The following is a 21,521-nucleotide window of genomic DNA, read 5'->3' on the forward strand; positions in this document are numbered from 1 at the left end:
TTGCCATGGCGCCGCTCTAGCCTCGAGGACGCCGCTCTATGGCAGCGGGGAGGGCGGGGCCGTGGGCGTCTCGGGCTTTATTGTTCGGGCGCGGCGGGAGCGCGCGGAGCGCGCTTAGCGCGTGCCTACGAGGCGGCGGTTGGCAGCGCGCGGAGTGTGTGAAGTGAAGCGAGGCGACTCCGGACTCACGGACCGACAGACCGAGCGGCCCTTACGGCCGTCCGCAGCCAGGCGGCCCGAGATGTTGTCTGGGAAGAAGGCAGCAGCCGCGGCGGCGGCGGCGGCAGCGGCGGCGGCGGCCGGGTCGGAGGCCGGTGCCGGGGCAGCGGGCGGCTCGGAGAACGGCTCTGAGGTGGCCGCGCCGCCCGCGGGCCTATCCGGCCCTGCCGAAGCCGGGCCGGGGGCGGCCGGGGAGCGCACTCCCCGCAAGAAGGACCCCCCGCGGGCCTCGCCCCCCGGGGGCCTGGCTGAGCCGCCGGGGTCCGCCGGGCCTCAAGCTGGGCCTACCGTCGTGCCTGGGTCTGCGACCCCCATGGAAACGGGAATCGCAGAGACTCCGGAGGGGCGACGGACCAGTCGGCGCAAGCGGGCGAAGGTGAGGCCCGACCCCCGCCCTCGAACCGCAAATCCCGGCGCCAAGCTTCCCCGAGGTTGTCCAGCCCTCATTACCCCCCACCCCCGCGAGCCGCGGTCTTGGGCCTTGAGCCCCATGCCCAACCGACCTCCCCAGTCACCGACCTCCACCCACCTCCCAACTAGGTTGCTGGGTGAGGTGGGAGAAGGGAAGGTCTTTGCCTGTGGTGAATGCGTCTTCATGCCGGGACCGGGCCGCCCTGGGAAAGGGGGATCTCGGGGAGGGGTATTTTACTTATTTACATCTCGTACACCTTTTCATTTTCTTGACTGGGAAAAATGGCTCCCTGACGTGGAGTTATGGTTGGCCTTGCTGGAGACATACATCATTTGTTTGTCCACAGATGTGTCTGGAAGCTGCTCAGCAATATTTATGTGTTTCGGCCGGGAGCACATTGAGGCTATAGGGTGATGCTAAAGTAATTGCCTTAGCCTTGAAGACCGAAAAAAAGGAACTTTTTTTTTTTTTTTGAGCCCTTTGCTGTGTGCTAAGGAGTTTTGCTCTTTGTCCTTTTATCCTGTCAACGATCTTTTGATGTAGAGTTTTACAAATGAGGAAGCTGATTAAGAGGGTTAATATAAGTTAGTCAAGGTGTAAATATACGGTAAGAAAAGGCTTTGTCACAGGAGTATATACAGACTCACATCTCTGGGTGCCAGATGCTGTGTTCAAAGCATCACCAACTTTTTATTTTTGCTAAACACCAACTGGCAGGTTTTGCTAGCCCCAGTTCAGGAATGAGTAAGCTGAGGCATACAGTTTAAGCAACTTGCCCAGAGTCGCAAAGCTAAGTAAGTGGTGGAACTGGAATGTAAGCCCTACACTTTCAATGTGATAAAGTATCATCAGCCTCTGAAACAAAGGATCACATGTGACACCAACAGTGAGCAGGGCACTGGGGCAGTAGTAGGGCACAGACTTTAGACGTGGCCCTTTTCTGGAGATTTCATGGTACAGTTGAAAAAACTGGAAGTATATGTACATATAATTTTAAGTAACTAAATATTTCAAATTATGTAATTTATGCATATTACAAGTTTTCTATCTCTATATAATTTAAGTGGATATACCAAGTCAGTGTGTATGAGGAGCTTCTTGAGTATTGTCCAGATTGAGAGCCCTCAGATTGAATTGCCCAGTTTTGAGAGATCTCTCTCCAAGAATACCTTGCTCCAAGTAAAGGAAGGAAGTCTTTGGTGGGGGGGCGCAGTTTAACCAACGCATAGGTTGGCAACTCCCAACTCTCTGAAATGAAATAGAGGGCAGAAGCCCAATTGGGTTTTTTTGTGGGTTTTTTTGTGGTACGCGGGCCCCTCACTGTTGTGGCCCCTCCCGCTGCGGAGCACAGGCTCCGGACGCGCAGGCTCAGCGGCCATGGCTCACGGGCCCAGCCCCCCCGCGGCATGCGGGATCTTCCCGAACCGGGACACGAACCCGTGTCCCCTGCATCGGCAGGCGGACTCTCAACCACTGCGCCACCAGGGAAGCCCCCAATTGGGTTTTTTTTGTTTTTGTTTTTGTTTTTGTTTTTGTTTTTTTTTTTTTGCTGTACGCGGGCCTCTCACTGTTGTGGCCTCTCCCGTTGCGGAGCACAGGCTCCGGACGCGCAGGCTCAGCGGCCATGGCTCACGGGCCCAGCCGCTCCGCGGCATGTGGGATCTTCCCGAACCGGGGCATGAACCCGTGTCCCCTGCATCGGCAGGCGGACTCTCAACCACTGCGCCACCAGGGAAGCCCCCCAATTGGGTTTTGATTTAACTGTTTCAATAGAAAATTTGTCCAGAAACCAGATGATAAGATTTTTTTTTTAAGAGAGCAAGGTGTCTCTTATTTATTTATGCATGCATACCTGCATGCTGGGTCTCTTAGTTGCTGCACACAGGCTCCTTAGTTGTGGCTCGCCAGCTGCTTAGTTGCAGCACACAGGCTCCTTAGTTGCGGCATGCATATGGGATCTAATTCCCTGAGCAGGGATCCAACCCAGGCCCCCTGCATTGGGAGCACAGAGTCTTAACCACTGTGCTACCAGGGAAGTCCCTCAGATATTTTTTTTAAAAACAGGTTTATTGAGATAATTCACATACCATAAAATTTACCATTTTTGAGTATGTAATTCAGTGATTATTAGCATATTCACAAAGTTGTACAACCAGCACAATATCCTACAGTCAATTGTAGGATATTTTCATCACCCCCAAAAGATACCTGTACCATTAGCAGGCACTCTCCATTCGTCCTTGTCTCCAGCCCCTGACATTCACTAATCTTTCTGTCACTGTGGATTTGCCTTTTTTGGACATTTATGTAAATAGAACCATATAATATGTGGCCTTTTGTGTCTGGTTTTAGCATGTTTTCAAGGTTCATCCATGTTGTAGTACTTCCATTCAGTACTTGGTAGCTCACTGGCCAAATAATATCCTAGTGTACGAATATACCACATTTTGTTTATCCATTCATCATTTTATAGACATCTCCACTTTTTGACCATTGTGAATAATGCTGCTGTGAACATTTGTGTACAGTTTTTTTGTGTGAACATGTTTTTCGTTCTCTCAGGTATGATACCTAGGAGTGGAATTGCTGGGTAGTATGGTATCTCTGTTTAACTTACAGAGGAGCTGCCAAACAGTTTTCCATCGCAGCCACATCATTTTACATTCCCACCAGCAATATTTGAGAGTTCCGATTTCTCCAATCTTATTGACACTTGATAATGTCTTTTTATTATAGCCATCCAAGTGGGTGTGAAGTGGTATCTCATTGTGGTTTTAATATGTAGGCTAAAGATGTTGAATTGAGTATCTTCTCTTGTCCTTATTGGCCATTTATATATCTTTTTTGGTGAAATGTCTATTCATAGCCTTGGCTCATCTTTAAATTGTGTTGTCTTTTTATTGTTGAGTAGTTAGAGTTCTATATATACGGTGATTACAAAAGTTTTAAATTTTGATTTCCAGTTTATTTTTTCTTTTGTCCCTTTTGCTTCTAGTGTTCCATCTAAGAAACCATTGCCTAATCCGGTGTCATGAAGATTTACTCCTATGTTTTCTTCTAAGAGTTTTATAGTTTTAGCTCTTGCATTTAGGTCTGTGATCATTTTGGAGTTAATTTTTGTACGTGGCATTCTTTTGCATGTGTGTATCCACTTGTCCCAACACAATTTGTTGAAGACTATTCTCTCCCCTTTGAATGATTGACACCCTTGTTGATTGACCATAAATGTAAGGGTTTATTTTTCCACTCTCAATTCTATCCCATTGATCTATATTTCTCTTCTTATGCCAGTACCACACTGTCCTGATTACTGTAGCTTGGCAATATGTTTTGAAATCGGGAAGTGTGAGTTCTCCAGCTTTGTTCTTTTTCAAGATTGTTTTGGCTATTCTGTATCTCTTGCATTTCCATATAAATTTTAGGATCAGTTTATCAATTTTTGCAAAAAAGCAGCTGAATTTCTGATTGGGATTGTGTTGAATCTAGATTAATTTGGGGCTTGCTATAAGATTTCTTTGTAATTCTCCTGTGTTTAATTTTCCTTTGTGATTAGCTCTGAAACTCAAAAGAACAATGGGTTATGTGTTTATTTGGTGAGCAACTAGGAAGTAAAGAACTGGGGAAGCTGACCTACGTATTCATAGCTAGTCTTGGGAACCAGAGGAAACAGACCTCAAGGGATAGAGTATCCATAAAGGAGTAAAATGGAAGCTGAGTCCACTGTAGATAGACCTTGCTTCAAGGCCTTGCCTCAAGAGTTTATGCAGGGGATATATCTATATTTTATAGCCTGGGAGCTTATTCATTTTTGGGCGGGGGGGGACACTTTTTTTTTTTTTTGGCCACACCGTGCAGCATATGGTATCTTAGTTCCCCGACCAGGGATTGAACCCATGCCCCCTGCAGTGGAAGCAATAAGTCTTAACCACTGGACTGCCAGGGAAGTCCCTGAGGGGAACCCTCTTTTAAAAAAAATTTATATATGCATAAACATGTATATAATTATATAAATAAGTAAATATATATATAATTATGTAATCAAAATTAGGTTCAGGGTATTGGAAGGAGTCCATGCAATTGAGGGTCCCTGAGGCTTAAGTTTTATTAGTTTCAGAATAAATTCACCTCTGAATGTCTATGCTAACATTATGGCAAACTATTTAAGGTTTGAAATTGTTAAATTGGGCTGAGACTTTGGGAACACCACACAGCTTAAGGAATGGCGGTCTTGAGCTGGGCCTTGAAAAAGGACAGAATTTTTTAAAGTGTTCTGGAAAAGGATGGACTTCTGGAGTTAACTCATCCTCCTGTGATTCCTTTTCCTCAGAAAAATAAATCCTACCTTGTAACATTATTAGGTTTAGATGTAATGTAAATAAAATGCTTATTGCAGTGTCTGGCATAAGTAAGTAGGTACCCAGTGATTAAGTACTACTAGGGAAGAAAAGGAAGTGAAAAATGCTTGGAATATAATAGAAAGTGGTTTGAGAAGCAACAGGGAGTCCAGAGTGGACAACTGAATGTTGCGAACAATGGGCAAATGAATTTAATTGGAAATGAGGTTCTTCTGGGAGCAAGATAAGCTGGAGGGATCAGTAGTGTTGTAGAGTTGTATCTAGGTTGTAGAGAGCCAAATACTAAATATGTGCTGTCCAGGATGGTAGCCACTAGCCACCTTTGGCTATTGAGCACTTACCCATGTGGCTAGTAGATTGAGGGAACTGAATTTTTAATTTTAATTTAATCCTAAATAGCCACATGGTAAGTGCTCAATAGCCACAGGTGGCTAGTGCTACCTTATTGGATGCACAGATACAGAACATTTCCATTATCACAGAAAATTCTGTCAGACAGCATTGCACTAGATTATGAAGTATAAGTGCTATGAGAATTTAGAGAAGGAAAAGATATATTTGTAAGTTTGGAAGACTTAGGGAGTAATTTGCAGAGGAGGTGGGCCTTGAATTTTAGGCATTGGATTTACAGAAAAGGTGGGAGTGTAGCTTTTAGGGAGTTTAGGGATGATTTTGACTAGTGCGTTAGAAAATGATTAGAGGTAAATTTGACTGGTTAGAGCTAGAGAGTTTATATGCTGTTTTGACAGTTTTGGCATTCATTTGTTAACCTATCTGAAAATACAGTGTATTTGGACAATTAATCTGTCACTTGTACCCTAGGTGAATTACAAGGAAGAACTGTTAAAAGACTGGAGCTTTAAGGTGGTTGGGAAGTGAGTGAATCACTGTAACAAGGGTGTGGAAGAGATAGGAGAGACCAGAGATATAAATTTGAGAGTCACGGGTGTACAGGTAAGAACAAGTACCCTACTGACTCATCTGCCTGTTGAGACATCTTTTTGTACTTGGTTATAAGTAGTTGTAGAACCTCTGAAGTCTCAGAGGATTTTACTTAGGGATAAAAGATTCCCAATCCTTTATGTTTATGGTATCCATTCTTTTTCTCAGGGGAATAATTTTTATTTTTTAGAGTTTGTATGATTCTTTCAGATGGTTTTTAAACTTTTTCGTAAGTGGAGAAATCCTTTTTTACAAAATATAATTTTATGCACAATCCCAAAATAAAATACTACTTGCCTGTTTTATATGAAGTTTAAATTTATAACATTTGTTTTAGTTGTCAGTCTTTGATACAATGAGGCTATTTTGGTAGAGCCAAATTTGGGAGTGGAGGTTAAGCATAATAGTTGCAGCCTCAATAATTTCTGTATTTTGTTTATGAAGTATTGTGCTGATTGACAAGTAGTGGTAGTGCAAAAGGTTGTTTCCTTTGTTTTTAGCTTGTCTTGCCACCTCAGGACACTCTCTCAGTTGAACAGAGATGGCAGAAGAAATTTTATTCTTCAGTCTACCCAAAATTGAGTTACCTAAGTAGTACAACTTCATGTGTTGGTGACCTCTAAAGGGTTATGGTTTGGTTTAACACATATGAGTACTCATGTTAAAAATACATTTTAAAATTAATAAATGAAATCCCCCAAAAATCCAAGGGTTCTGTGGAACACATTTCTTTTTCTGTTGTTGTTAAATACTACCTTAGATATTCTTACTCCTATCTCTAGGTATTTTTCTGATCTCCTTTTTTTCTTGAAAGCTAAGAACTCTAGACCAGCCTCTTCCAAGTGTATTCCTTGTTAGTAGTTATTACATCAAAACATTGGATTAAACAATATTAAAAAAGATTGTTTTTGCTGTGAAACTTCTCAGTACTTTTAACATGTATTATGACTCTCCTAGAAGGGGCCTATAAAGAATGCAGTGTTTCCCTAACTTTAATCTTGGATTCATTTTTCCTTCAAAGGGCATGGTGTCTTAGGCAAAAGCTGAACTACTTCAGTAGAGAGGATCGTATATTATTGTTTGTGTTTGTCCCAGAATTTGCACATTGCCCAGTTCCACAGTAGGCACTTGTTAAGTGATTATTGATTGAATGGGTAGGATTGATGGGCAGGGGATTAAAGGGCTGAATCTTTGGGACAGGGAGAGATCAAGCACTGTTGAGGGGTAAAAGGTGAAAGGAAGCTGCATACTGTAAACATGTATTACATTTTCTAACCCAGCTCCCTCTTTGAAACTTTTTTCCCTCCTTGCTGCTTTACCCATTATTCTGAGGTCTGTTCCTAACAGTTTAATCTCAGTCAAGTAGGATAAAGTTTGTTATCTGCATTTTTGGGAGGTTTTATTGTAAGGTCTCTGAGATGTTTACCTGATCAGGTTTTTTTGTTTGCAACTAGAGTTTCAGCTTATTAAGGGCAGAGATACTCATTCATAACCATTTTCTCCATTGTACCATGTTCTCAGTTCAATATTTGATAGATAAATAAAATACAGTGTTATGTGTTAAATAAAATTCTTAGAGCACAGGTCAAAGCTATTCAATTTATCCATAATTGTTTCCATTTTCTAACCCAATCCCTGTTTTCAGTAAAACTCTTACCTCCCCTAACTACCTACTCCCCCACCACCCAAATCCTGTGGTCATGTCATTTAAAAAAAAAAAAAAGAAGACAGATAATAGAAGCCAGCCATCTGGAGCGATTTCAAAGATATTTCGAAAGTTAAAATAGACTACATTCACTGTAATCCACAGGACGATGCATTTCAGAAATCTGATATATTGTATTTGGAAGCCATGTTGTCTTTGCCCTGTCTCCACCTCCAATAAATACTTTTTATTTTATTCATTTTATCTTTTCATTGAATCCAGAATAGAGAGCTCTTGTTTCTGTAGCTTCCTTGTTAGGGTAGGGGTCAAAATGATGATTTGACAGTGTTCCAAGGTTGATGACTATTTGTAATACCACATTACACATTTTAACAAAGAGGTCCATAATAATCTTCCCTATCCTAAGTTGCTTTACCCCCCAATAAAACATTCATTAAGACTGCTTCCTCTTTCTACTTATTACCTGGTTTTCCCCTTTGTAACCCGTGTGAATTAGTAGTAAGGCTTGTAGTCTCCATATCCTCATGACTTACTCCTTAATTTGTTGTAATAAGGATTCTTTGCTCTCATCATTCAACTCTCTTAGGTCACCAGTGTTTTGCTTTTGTTTTAAGCAAATGTACCTTTTTATTGTTTCAGTTTGACTATTGCCATTTGCAACTTTCATTCCCTGCCCACCCTCCCCACTCCTCAATTTGGTTTCTAGAATTCTTTTGCTATTTACCTATGGAATAGTAGTTAGAAGTACAGATTGGCATTAGACAGACTTGTTATTCTAGCTAACTGTATTTTTGTCTGACTGAGGGCTAGTTTAGTCTCTTGTTGAAACTTCCAGTATGTGAACATGATATATACATATGTATAGATGCACACACAAACACATAATTAATTTTTATTTGTAGAAAGCCTCAGAGTCATTGATTTGAATTTCAGTACTATGATGTAAAAGTTACAGTTTGGGCTAAATCTGAACTGACACAAGATTATTTCATGAGAGATTTTGTTTTTAATGGTTACCTATTATGAGCTAGCTTGTTCCTTGTTATTTGCTTATTTTCCTTAAAAATTGAAGTTAGAAAACAATTCATATTTACTGATGGTTCCAAACTGAGTTTCTGACTTTAGATGTCCATTGTATTTAGCTTTCCCTGGTATAATCTCCATATAGGTAGAGTACAGAGAGATGGATGAAAGTTTGGCCAACCTCTCAGAAGATGAGTATTATTCAGAAGAAGAGAGAAATGCTAAAGCAGAGAAGGAAAAGAAGCTTCCCCCACCACCCCCTCAAGCCCCACCTGAGGAAGAAAATGAAAGTGAGCCTGAGGAACCATCTGGTGAGTTGTAGTAACTAACCACACTTTTGTTTTATCTTAGAAATAAGAATAAATGAATTTATTCCTATTCTACAATGTTCTTTATGTCTTTGGTTTATACTCTTATATTGGCCATGTGTGTGCACATATACATGTATACACACATAAATATACATGCATATATATACATAGTGGTACTGACATTCTTTTTGTGTGTGTCTGTACATATAGGAGGAAAGTAAAGAATGAGGGTAGAAGGAATGGCTGTGTAAGGTAGCTGGAAAGTTGGAGAAAATGCACAGAAAGCCAAACCCGAAGAACCAAACCTTTCAGTGATAACTCTGATTCAGAATTTAGAGATAGAATGATTCAGAAATTATTCTGGCTAAATTATGCCATTTACTTCATGGTTAGATACTTTCAGGTAAAACCTTCCTGGTGTGGATCAGTTTTGAAAAGGGTCTTTTCCTGGTGAACAAAGGTAAAAATACATGCTGAAGTCAAAAAGAAAAGACTTAAGTGCCTGTTATTGTTTAGTTACTGAACCCTCCAGTGAAAAGAATGGTATAAGAAAAGGCTGTGAAGAGATTCTAAGGTCACACAATCTTCCCTATGACATTGAAAGATTATTGGAGCCTATAGTACTGTTTTCAGAGGTTCAAACATCTTAACAGAATTCTCACTAACATCCCCTCAGTGAGTCCTACTGAGGATACCCAGACCAATTAGGAATACCCTTTTGTTTTGGAGAGACCAAACAAAAGTAGAATCTTAATTAATATTTCATATCTTCTGCCTTTAATGGCTACTCTTTAACTCTTCTTGACTTTGAATTTTTACTAAGTTCTTCTCCTTAAAATACTTTCTGTATTTCCAGTAGCTCCAGGCCCATTCACCTCACCAATTCTTTTAGAGAGCATTACAAATCAGGTGTTAATTTAAACTTAGATTTAGAACTTAACAGATTCTGGCTAAAACTCAAAAATAAAAAATTATAATTTACAGTAATTGTAATAAAATGTGATAAAAGAATACAGTTTGAGAGCATTTAGAAAAAGATAGATTCTGGGTTTAAATCTTCTCAGGAATCAGATTTCCTAAGAATGGTTTTCCTAAAACTTTCTTAAAATAACTTATTGGACAGTTACTTACTGGGAGTGGTATATTACCTTTGGGATTAATGTCCCTGAGGCAAATGTACCTCAACAACACCTCCTCTCTTTTTGTTGATTTGTTGTTGTTGTTGATTTTTTTTTTCCCTCCTTTTCCTAGTCTTTTACATTTAGCTCTCTCCCCTTCTTTCTGTCCTTACTCCCAACTCTTCCCTTGACTCTCTACTCCTTTCTTCTATATTCTTCTTTGATTCTTGCCTTTCTTTTTTTCTACCTTTGCTGTAGATTTGCTAATGAGATACATGGGGATAATCCTTTTGATAGCTGTTCTATAGCTCCAGAGGCTGCTGATCTCTTAGTTTAAGGACTCTGTTATTCAGTAGATGATCTGATATCTCAGGTAAGGCCTCACCCTCTTTTTTGTGTAGTTGTCAGTGTCTCCAGTAAGAAACTGATTAACCATAAGGTATCAAGTTGATATAAACTTTGTCCTCTGAAAATTTTAAACCAAGTCTTGGTGTTTTCTTTTTTGTGAAAGAGGTTTTTTATTTTGTTTTCCTTCCATAAATGTCAGATATTGTTCCTACAAAGAGTAAATATCTTTTTAAAAATTATTTATTTATTTATTTGGTTGTGCTGGGTCTTAGTTGCGGCAGGCGGGCTCCTTAGTTGCAGCTCGAGGGGTCCTTAGTTGTGGCATGCATGTGGGATCTAGTTCCCTGACCAGGGATCAAACCCGGGCCTCCTGCATTGGGAGCATGGAGTCTTATCCACTGTGCCACCAGGGAAGTCCCCAAAAGTGAATATCTTAGCAAAGGGATTTAGGATCTGGGGAACTGTCTTTATGCCATTATGTTCGAGTTAATGTTAATCCAGTGGTTTAGTTTAAGTTTTAAACTATTTAATATTTTGGAGAAAGTTAAAGTTTTGTTTCTTAAGTTTAGGATATCTTCAGTGCTCAGAGGTGTGCTGATAACAGCCAAAACTTACCAATTATTTGTGGTTATGAAAATAAAGTTATTTTTTCCTCTAAAACAACTCAAAAAAATTTTTTTTAACATTTGTAGGTGAATTAGGGAATACTTACCCTGGAAAAGTAGTGATAACTTACTGGCCTGCAGAATTTAGAAATAGTTTGGGTCCTCATGGTGAATAAATATTATCAGGGAAGTTCAAGTATGTAGAAACTGTCCAGGGTTTCCAAAACCTCTTGTCTTATCCGAACTAGTTCTTTCACTTAAGTTTTCATTCAAAAATTGAATGGAAGCCTTGCCATATGTGTATCTTAAAATCTTGAGAGAAGATGTGGGTCTGGTTCTTTACCAAATCTTTTCAGTTATTTTAGGTGATAACTAGACATTAACTTACTCTCTTAAAATATATAAGGTTTGAATACATTTCATTCTTACCAGCTTTTAAGCATGTTTAGAAAATTTTGCTTTGCTTTCCACAGTGTTAATCTTAAGAAGAATAAAATATTTTGTTAATTATGAAAGCACGAGGTAGCACGAGGTATTCTGAAGTCAGTGGGTAAAATGATTTGACTGGAGAAGGTTCCTCTAGGAGAGTTCTAAGAGGAGGCCGGAAAGGAAGGTTGGAGCCTTGGTTACCAGGCTAAGGAATTTGAACTTGATGTCCTTTAAGCACTGGGAGGATCTGGTCATGGGTAACACTGAGGTTTTTTGAGTGAAGGTGCTGTACCAAAATACGTGTTTTGGAAAAATCAATCTGTGTGCTCTATAAGGGCAAAGTAAAGGAATAAAGAGACTGGGATTGGAGAGATGATTTAGGCTATTTTGGTAATTGAGTTTACTGGATTTTGATCAATGGAAAAATGTTCTCAATATCAAAGTTGAATTTTTTGGGAAACGAGGTTTGGGTTTCAGGAATTCCCTGGTGGTCCAGTGGTTAGGACTCAGCGCTTTCACTTCCTGGGCCTGGGTTCGATCCCTGGTCTGGGAACTAAGATCCTGCAAGCCTACAGGGTGTGGCCAAAAAAAAAAAGGAGGTTTGGGTTTTTTTCTGTTTGTATTTATTTAATTGAGAAGAAGTTCTCTGTTCTGGGTTAAACACTGTTTGTAGATTTGTCAGTTTTTAATTATAACAATGTGGCATTTAGTTCTGTGGTAGTCACATGGGTAAATGTATATTTCATACTAAATATTGCTGCTTATGTTTAAAATTCACCTAATTTGTTTTCTTAAACATTTCCATGTATTTTTATATTTACTATACACTTCTGAATATATTTGTTTTAACAAACGATGGTTTTATTTGGTTTTCCAGTACCTTTTCTATCAAGATAAAAGTGGCAGCTGAGCCTGAACAGGTTGTCTTTGGAATTGAGTGTTTGGTTATTAGTTGTGTCACATAATAGTGGCGCGTCTATAAAATAGAGTAAAATCTCAATTGGAGTTTACATACTGGTTTAGAATAATTGCTGCTCTGTTAAAGTAGCTTTCTATTGGAGAAAAGCTTTCTTCCCTTCTTGACTCAGTTGTTAGCCTGTATACCTTAGATTATTCCTCAGTGAGGTTTTACTAAGTTAACTAATTTGCTAGCACTTAGCTTTTTTATTTTCATACAAAACATAGGTTTTTTTCCCTTCACTGCCTTTCAGCAGTTGAAATTTTCCAGAAAAATCTCGCTAGTAGTTCCTGGATTTAAATTTTGTATTGGATTACTGTTTAGGAATTGTGGTTCGAGATTACTGTTTAGGAACTCTAACATTTGGGGTTAGAAGTAGCTTAGTTGTGTATAGCTTAAGATTTATATGGAAACTTACTCTAAAATAAATAAAATGAAATTTGAAATGGGTTTTTAAGATGCCTTTCTTAAGACTTCTTCACGTTAATGGATTTCTCAATAGAGACATCAGAAGTATGTTTAAAATATATGTATGTATGTGCATGTGTCTGTATGTGTACCATTTTTCCAGGCTCAGTGCTGTGCTAATACTCTAATGAAACTCAAAGGCTTCCATTAATCACTGATTAACTCTTCAGATCAATTTTGTTAGATATTGTTAGCTGGTCGGTGACGACTTTATTATATTCCATTTTATTGAATGACTGTGGGAAGAATCACTTTATCTCCTTGTTTAAAATAAGGATTCTGGTGAGAATATAACAAAGGAAAGTGTTTGCTCTCTTCTCTGTTGTGCATGGTAATTTTGGATGTGTTTGGTGTATGTGTTTGAAATATATGTAGACTTTTAAACAAATTACAAAACAATGAGATGTGAGAGATTGCTATGACAAAAAATTCTGTGTGATTTTAATAATTTGGAGGCCTTGTTCATGTAATAGTCATGCTGTAGATTGAAAGTATTTTTTAAAATCACACAAAAGGAGATGCAACCTGAATTAGTAAAAATACTAAATTTATATAAAATATACAAAATGTACGTGTATGGGTAGAAGAATTTAGCTTAAAATTCAGTGAAATTTGATCACAAATACTGTTGACAAGAGATTGATGGAAAACTTGATGAGTTGCTTTATTTGCTGTAGCAAAAATCTAAAAGGCAGAATCTTTTGGACTATCCTTTAGAACTCAGTGTAATAGAATTTGACCAGAGAAGAGCTGAAGATGGACCTTACTTAAAAGGAAAAATCAGTGCTTGGTCCCAATATTTGTACAGTGGTCCTTATATTTTCATAGTTCTTTGTTTATAAAGTACCATGATCATCTCTCCTATGAGGCAGTCATACTGATTGCAGTCAGTAAAAGTGCTGGATTTGGCAGCGTGGATAGTTATGGTCAGAGTTCAGGTGAATACTTTCGTTTATCAGGCTGTAAGTACTCTCAAGTGGCACATCCCAGCCTTTTCTCTCTCCATGCCTACAAGTGCACAGCTCCCATACCCAGCAGGAGACCCTCTTTTGTAGGTTTAGTAGAAGTTGCTAGGAAATTGATCCCTGAAGGGTTGTTTATGTTGCCATTTTGGCCTGCTAGTGTCAGCTAAGTGCCTGAAATCATTTGATTTTCTCATCATATGAAGTATGATGTATACATTTAGAAAACAGACCTAGGATTAATTTTCTTGCCTTTTTTAAAAAAAATAAATTTATTTATTTATTTATTTATGGCTGTGTTGGGCCTTCGTTGCTGCACGCGGGCTTTCTCTAGTTGCGACGAACGGGGGCTACTCTTTCGTTGCAGTGTGCTTGCTTCTCATCGCAGTGGCTTCTCATTGTGGGGCACAAGCTCTAGGCGTGCGGGCTTCAGTAGTTGTGGCACGTGGGCTCAGTAGTTGTGGCTCGCAGGCTCTAGAGCACAGGTTCAGTAGTTGTGGCACACGAGCTTAGTTGCTTCACGGCATGTGGGATCTTCCCGGACCAGGGTTTGAACCTGTGTTCCCTGCATTGGCAAGCAGATTCTTAACCACTGCACCACCAGGGAAGTCCCAACCTATTTTTTTTTTTTTTTTTTTGTATGGCATCATTTCAGGGTTCTGATTTGGAACTATGCTCCAGAATAACTTATTAGAGAGCTGGGGGAAAATGTCACAGGCCGAAAAGGTAACCTAGATCAATTCAACAAAATTTTTGTATTTTGAGAGATTCCTAAAAATGGACCAAGATGTATATTACTATACAACACATGGTCCCCACTCTCAGATAATTTATAGCCTAGTATGAGATACAGATGTATACATAAATGTATAATAGAAGGCAAAATACTCTTAGATGTTACATTTCAGGGTAAAAATTTGGAGAGACTTAGAGGCAGAAAGGGTGGAAAGGAAGGAAGTCTTCAGATCCTTCTTTACTTACAGGAAGAGTTAAAAAAAAAGAAACCCAACAAGATAGGGGGTTGGTGGTGTGGAGGGGAAAATTTTTATAGAGACATTTTCTACACAAAATAAGATTTTCTCAAATGTGCAGCTCCTCATTCACTTTATTCTACATACATTCATTGTAAAACTATAGTGCTTTGTTCCGGGCATGGTGCTGGATTCTGAGGGCTCAAGGCTGAAGACTAGGTCCTCCTGCAAAGAATTCACAGTCTGGTTTAGGGTTACAGATATTAATTGACAACAATGAAGAAACAATACAATAAAAGTACATACAAAGTATGGTGAGACTGCAGAAATTGTTTTCAGATGTTTTTCCCAAAATTGGATTTTGGAAGTTTTACTTTAAACATGAAGGAATGAAGTGAGGCTTTTATGAAGCAGTTTGGGAGCCCTGATTTTTAACTGTTTACTGCTTTTGGCTGATAAGAACCATTGAATCAGATGCTACCAAGTTATGTTTGGTCTTTAGAGATTGACCTGCTTTTCTTAATGAATGATTTTATTTTATTGATTATTTTGCTTTATTTTTTATTAAGGCAAAATAGTAATTCATTTAGCTGAGCAACTTTATTTTTGTAATCTCCTCGTATTCTTTTGCTACCGTCCTTTATTTGGTGTGATCATGGATAATAGAAGAACAGGATACTTTGAGGATTTTCTCATCTGAAAAATGGGGCTTGATATGAGGATCATATGAGAAGATATGGGCTCCACTTTGTGTACAAATGTCTTGTATTCATTAAACACAGTTGAACCAGGAATACAGTGGGTTGGTGGTGGTGTTTTTTTCTTTTTTTTTGCGGTACACGGGCCTCTCACTGTTGTGGCCTCTCCCGTTGCGGAGCACAGGCTCCGGACGCGCAGGCTCAGCGGCCATGGCTCACGGGCCTAGCTGCTCCGCGGCATGTGGGATCTTCCCTGACCGGGGCACGAACCCGTGTTCCCTGCATCAGCAGGCGGACTCTCAACCACTGCGCCACCAGGGAAGCCCAGTGTTGTTTTTTTTTAATTAATTTATTTTATTGAAGTGTAGGTGATTTACAGTGTTGTGTTAATTACTGCTGCACAGCAAAGTGATTCAGTTTTACGTACACACACACACACACACACACACACACATTCTTTTTTAAAATATTCTTTTCCATTATGGTTTATCATAGGATTTTGAATATAGTTCTCTGTGCTGTACAGTAGGACCTTGTTTATCCATTCTGTATATAAAAGCTTACATCTGCTAACCCCAATCTCCCACTCCATCCTTCCCCCGACCCCGTTTCCCTTGGCAACCACCAGTCTGTTCTCTATGTCCATGATTCTGTTTCTTAGATAGGTTCATTTTTGTCATATTTTAGATTCCACGTATAAGTGATATCATATGGTATTTGTCTTTCTCTTTCTGACTTCACTTAGTATGGTAATCTCTAGTTGCATCAGATCGGTGTTCTAGTCAGGAAAAAATCAGGTAATGGACTAGGTTGACATACATACTCTGTCACTTTTGGAAACTGGAAAGTGTATGTGGTAGCCCATTTTCAATAATGTGAATAGATCATTTTTTACAAAAAATTATTTAAGCTTTTATATGTTAAATCATAGGAGGAGTGGCAAATCTTGGCACTTTCCAATAAAGACTTTCTCTCCTCAGAGAATAACAGTGTAAATCCATGTATCAACTATTGAGATATAACATTAAATTTTGCCATATTTGCTGATCACAGAGGTTTTAAACATTTGAAAATAGGATTATTTTTGCTTTTGCTGTTTTTTAGCATCTTCTGATATTTGAAGATAGATAAATACATATGATTAATTAAAGCCTAAGAAGTTGTATGTTTTTCATAGCATTGTAGACTCAAATCATGTTTAAGATGGAAGGAGCCTCTAATCATAGCCCGGGAAGATATAGATAGCCAGAGTTCTGAAAAACTGTTACATGAGCAGGAAAGGGGGACTCTCTTGTTGGGGAATTCATGGTTATCAGTTGTGAAAAGTTATAATGGTTCTTTTAATAGCTCCAAAATAAAGTTCCATATTGGCCTTTTTAAAAACAGGTAAATAACTAGAAAAATAAGCTTTGTTTTTAAAGAACTACCTGTACTCAAACACAGCTTAAGCTTGGTAGTTGAGCAACATAACATAGCATCTGAATTGTGGGCTTTCTTTGCAACATTTTGAAAAGTGAACTACAAACCAAGATTTTGCAACAAAATAAGTAAGGAAAATGTATGGAATGTGGAGGGAAATAGCATGTGAAAAAGTCAGTTCTTTCAATTGGCTTACAAAACCTTTTCTTACTTCACTAGTTTGTAGGGCTTTTGCTTTCTTTTATATAGGATCCCTGCTACTGAGCTTCTCAGTTCTGCCCCAGTGTTAAGTTCAGGAGCAAAGCAGTGCTACAGCTCCTCCAGCGGTACAATGAGAAAATTCCAGGCAGGCTCCTACCTCAGGAAGCATTGTTTTCCTGCTTTCTAGACGTTAAGGCTATCTATTATAGTTCTTTATTTTATTTTATTTTATTTTATTTGCTGTGTTAGGTCTTTGTTGCTGCGCGTGGGCTTCTCATTGCGGTGGCTTCTTTTGTTATGAAGCACGGGCTCTAGGCGTGTGGGCTTCAGTAGTTGTGGCACGCGGGCTCAGTAGTTGTGGCTCGCAGGCTCAGTGGTTATGGCGCACGGGCTCAGTTGCTTCGCAGCATGTAGGGTCTTCCCGGACCAGGGCTCGAACCCGTGTTCCCTGCATTGGCAGGCGGATTCTTAAACACCGCGCCACCAGGGAAGTCCCAGTTCATTATTTTAAATGACAGTGTAACCTTAGAATTGCTGCTCTAATTGGAGATTTCATTTTGGTTAATTTTGTTGGGGAGTATTGATCAGTGCTAGGTGTTTTAAAATGCCTCTAATGTGCTTCAGAGGAACCCCCTGACGCTCTTCCTTCAGGATAGTTTAGTCTACCTCTCTGAGCCCAGTTTACTTTGCTTTGCGTTTCTTTGAGCTGCTGTAGATCATTTATTCTTCTGCCAAAAATCATAGTCAAAAAGTTAGCAGGAAAGATATGTATCAAGGAAGAGTGGTATACTTGAAGGTGTTTTTAAGCCACCTCTCACTACAGCAGGGACAGGAAGGCAGCACGACTTGGTGATGGTCACCAATAATTCATTTTTCTCAATTTTTGCTTTTTTACTCTTTTAATCATTTATGTTGACCAATTCCTCTTTGAAACTGTGACTTTCCTTATGAGATTAATTATACAGCTGCTTCAAAATTTTTTACCTCTATGTTGATTTAAAATTTCTTATACCCATTCTCACTTGTGAGTTCTAGTCTTTAATTTCCAACCATCTTTAGAGTATTTCCATTTAATTTTACTAACCTGTCTCCTAGATTTCCCATTTTGTCCATTGTATTACTATTCTCCTGAACTTTGGAAGCTTGGAGTCTTGAAAGCCCCTTATCTCTTTCATCAAGTCTCTTGTAAAGTCATGTGTCTTCCTGTGCACAGCCTCTTCACCTTGTCCATTTTTACTGTCACCTTTTTATTCTGATGGATTTCACTTCACGTCTAAATTATTTCAGTAGTCTTTCGACTGGATCTCCTTTATCTAGATCACCTTTCTCCTCCAATCCATCTAGTACAAACTGATTAAAGTATCACTTCTTTTGTTGCTTTCATGGTAAAAATACTATTCTCCTGCATTACTATTAAGATCAAGTTTAAGTTTTGGCCCTGAAAGTGGCCTATTTTTGCTTATCCTTTGTGTCTCCCACTGCTCTTTGAGATCATCTCCTTCCTTAAGCAGGGTGCTGTGTGCGATTCTTCGTACATACCATGTCTGTGGTTTTCTCCTTGCTTTTGTAAATGTTCTGGACCATGCTGTGGTTTCACCGTACCCCCCACCCCCCACCCCAGTCTATCCAAATTTCTGGATTTGTTCGGAAAAACTTCCCTGAGTCCCCCAAGTGTGTGTTTCTTGTTTCCTTTAAAAAAAAAAAAAAAAGTTTCTTTCTGGATATTTTTCATCTTTCCCCAATTAGATTATGAGCCCTTTGAAAATAGCCTTTTCTACTTTTGATTTTGTGCTTGGCAGTTTGGATGGGTATTCAGTAAACATTAAATTTGTGAGATTATTAAGTAAGAAACTCAACTAGTGTGTTAATATAGTGCAAACTTGTGTGTTCAAAGATGGTTTTAACTTTTGAGATTTTTTTTCCTTTGCTAGTTTGTTAGGTTCGGTTGAAGTCAATCCTTGGCGGTTGTTTTTATTCTGTAAATTTGGTAAAATTTTGATTAAATAAATTTTGATGAATTGATTTTCTGTTTAAAGATCATTGCTTCCTAGAAGATTTAGTAATTCCTCAAAATGTTTACAAAGTTATCAGTTAATGTGATTCCAAGAAGCTAAATAGTCAAAATGTGATGAATATGTTGTTCAGTATGTTCCTGGGAACAACACACCAATGATTCTCGCCTCCATGCCTGCCAGATAAAAGTATTTGAATGTAATAGACTTCCTCTTAAGATGTTGAAAGAGTGGTCTCTTGAGAGTTTGAATGACGATGAAAAAACACTTCAGTAGTGTGACTGTAACTAAAATACTAACAGATCTGAAGATTTATTAGAGGACAACTGAAAGGCTGCTATGTAAGATAAACTGAAAAGATTTTATTTTCAACTTAGAGAAGATATACACAAATAAACTGTATTAGGGTCTCTACTTCAAACTTGAGGATTTTGTGTGTGTGTTGTCAGCGGGGGTGTGTGAAAACAAAAGGAAGTCTGCTCGCTCAGTAGTGCCAGAATCAAGGTGATATTAAAAAGTTGCTTGTGTATATTTTCATTTTCTGTTTTGAATTTGAGCTCATGGAAGATAACAACCACATTTGCCTGCTGTTCCATGTCTTTGTACCACTGTCAGAAGCAGAGTTCTAGGCCCGAAAGACCCGAAGAGCAAATGAATATGGCATTTTATATGTTCTAATCAGAGACACTACCTGGATGGAAAGTTAGCTGCAAACTTTTGTATGTGTGCTGTTCTTAATAAAATGAATATTCTGTTAAAGACTAAAGGAAATTAATATGTAATTATAAGACTGTTTCTTATGCCAATTGTATTGCATGATTCTGTGCTTTAAACATTATAGCATGCTGGCAAAATAAAGAATCTGAGAGCTGGTAAAGCAAAAAAAAAAAAAAAAAAAGAGGAAGAATTGGTCTAGAATAATACCACTAATAAAAATGGTGCTGTTTTCCGCTGTCTTTGGAGAAGTAAGAACCCTCAAAATACTCATGAGTATATTGTGATTAGAGAGAAAATAGCAACTTTACTTTCAAGCAGGTTATAAATATTCATCAATTCAAGAGACAAATATATTGTTCATTTACTTAATTGTAAGCACTTTTTGTTTTCCATCATTTCTTTCATGTTTATATCATCTTCTGCTTGGTTTTCTCCTGTTTCTCTGCTTAAGTAGTATTTTATAGAGTTTCATTTCTTTTTTGACTTTCTGTTGCTATGAGAGATACCTTTTAAAAATCTTTCCAGAGTATTGAATATTTTCCATGTTTCTCCTACTTTTTTTTATCAAAGGACAGTGTCTTTATAAGAATTTTGTTAGTACCTCTTTTCAAAAGCAGACAGCAAAAAAGACTGCCTTACCTTGTTGTAAAAGAGCAGCCTTGTTGACCTTTTGAGCACATAAGTCAGGGGTAAGAAATCCATATTTCTATCAAGAAAAAACATTGACAGGAAAAAATAAATCAGTACAGTAAATAGCATATTGTATGACATGTAGTGGGAGAAGAAGGAAAATGATAGAAATAGAAAGGGTATAATAATTCAGTCTTAATGACAAGCTTGAAAGTGTTTTTTGGTTTTGTTTTTACTTATTAAGAGGTGGTAAGATGCCATCATTAGAAGAGACTGTTGTTTGCATTCTTTCTTAAAGAAGCCAGAAACATAATTTGAGAAAGAAGAGCTATATTATTCCTAATGCCTAAATGTTCTTCTTGGAAACTCATTGTTTTCAGCCCCTTTCCCCCCTTCTAAAATAATAGCTTAATCTTCTGGTCTAGTTTGGTGCTATTTGGAGCCAAAGAAAATAATGACAACAATTTTTAACTCTGAAACTTTTTTTTTTTTTTTTTTTTTTTTTCGGTACGCGGGCCTCTCACTGCCGTGGCCTCTCCCGTTGCGGAGCACAGGCTCCGGACGCAGAGGCTCCGGACGCGCAGGCTCAGCGGCCATGGCTCACGGGCCCAGCCGCTCCGCGGCATATGGGATCCTCCCAGACCGGGGCACGAACCCGTACCCCCTGCATCGGCAGGCGGACTCTCAACCACTGCGCCACCAGGGAGGCCCTAACTCTGAAACTTTTTAACTCTGAAAGACTTTTAAATGAATAAATCCATAAGTTCATTAAGAATGAACATTTTTTAATTTAAACTTTAAAAGTAAAATTTTAAATGTACAGCCTGTATTTTTAAGATAAGTTTACAGATTGGATTTCATAATTGGAGTTATATCTTTTCATAATTATATGCCCTTTCCAAAGGCTGTAAACAGCAAATCATATACCTTGTACCTTGTCTGAGAAGCATAACCTTCTAGAACCTAAAGTACCATTTATACAAGAGCAATGTGAAATAATTTTAGGATGGGATCCTATTCTACTTTCAAAGCAGACCATATACCATCTAGCAACACA

At 38.8% G+C, this 21,521-nt stretch overlaps 1 protein-coding gene across 1 annotated transcript in view; it reads left to right on the forward strand.

Annotated features, from left to right (window-relative positions):
* The first annotated feature begins 99 nt into the window (after window positions 1–99).
* The window catches only part of KDM1A (lysine demethylase 1A), a 65,320-nt gene continuing 43,898 nt past the window's right edge, over window positions 100–21,521 (forward strand). The window contains exons 1-2 of the mRNA XM_060089130.1: window positions 100–595; window positions 8,763–8,928. Of these exons, the coding sequence (XP_059945113.1) occupies window positions 242–595; window positions 8,763–8,928 (520 nt within the window). The 5' untranslated portion in view covers window positions 100–241. The remainder of the gene's footprint in view (window positions 596–8,762; window positions 8,929–21,521) is intronic.

The sequence above is a fragment of the Mesoplodon densirostris genome, chromosome 2 (assembly GCF_025265405.1).
Source record: "Mesoplodon densirostris isolate mMesDen1 chromosome 2, mMesDen1 primary haplotype, whole genome shotgun sequence".
NCBI lineage: Eukaryota > Metazoa > Chordata > Mammalia > Artiodactyla > Ziphiidae > Mesoplodon > Mesoplodon densirostris.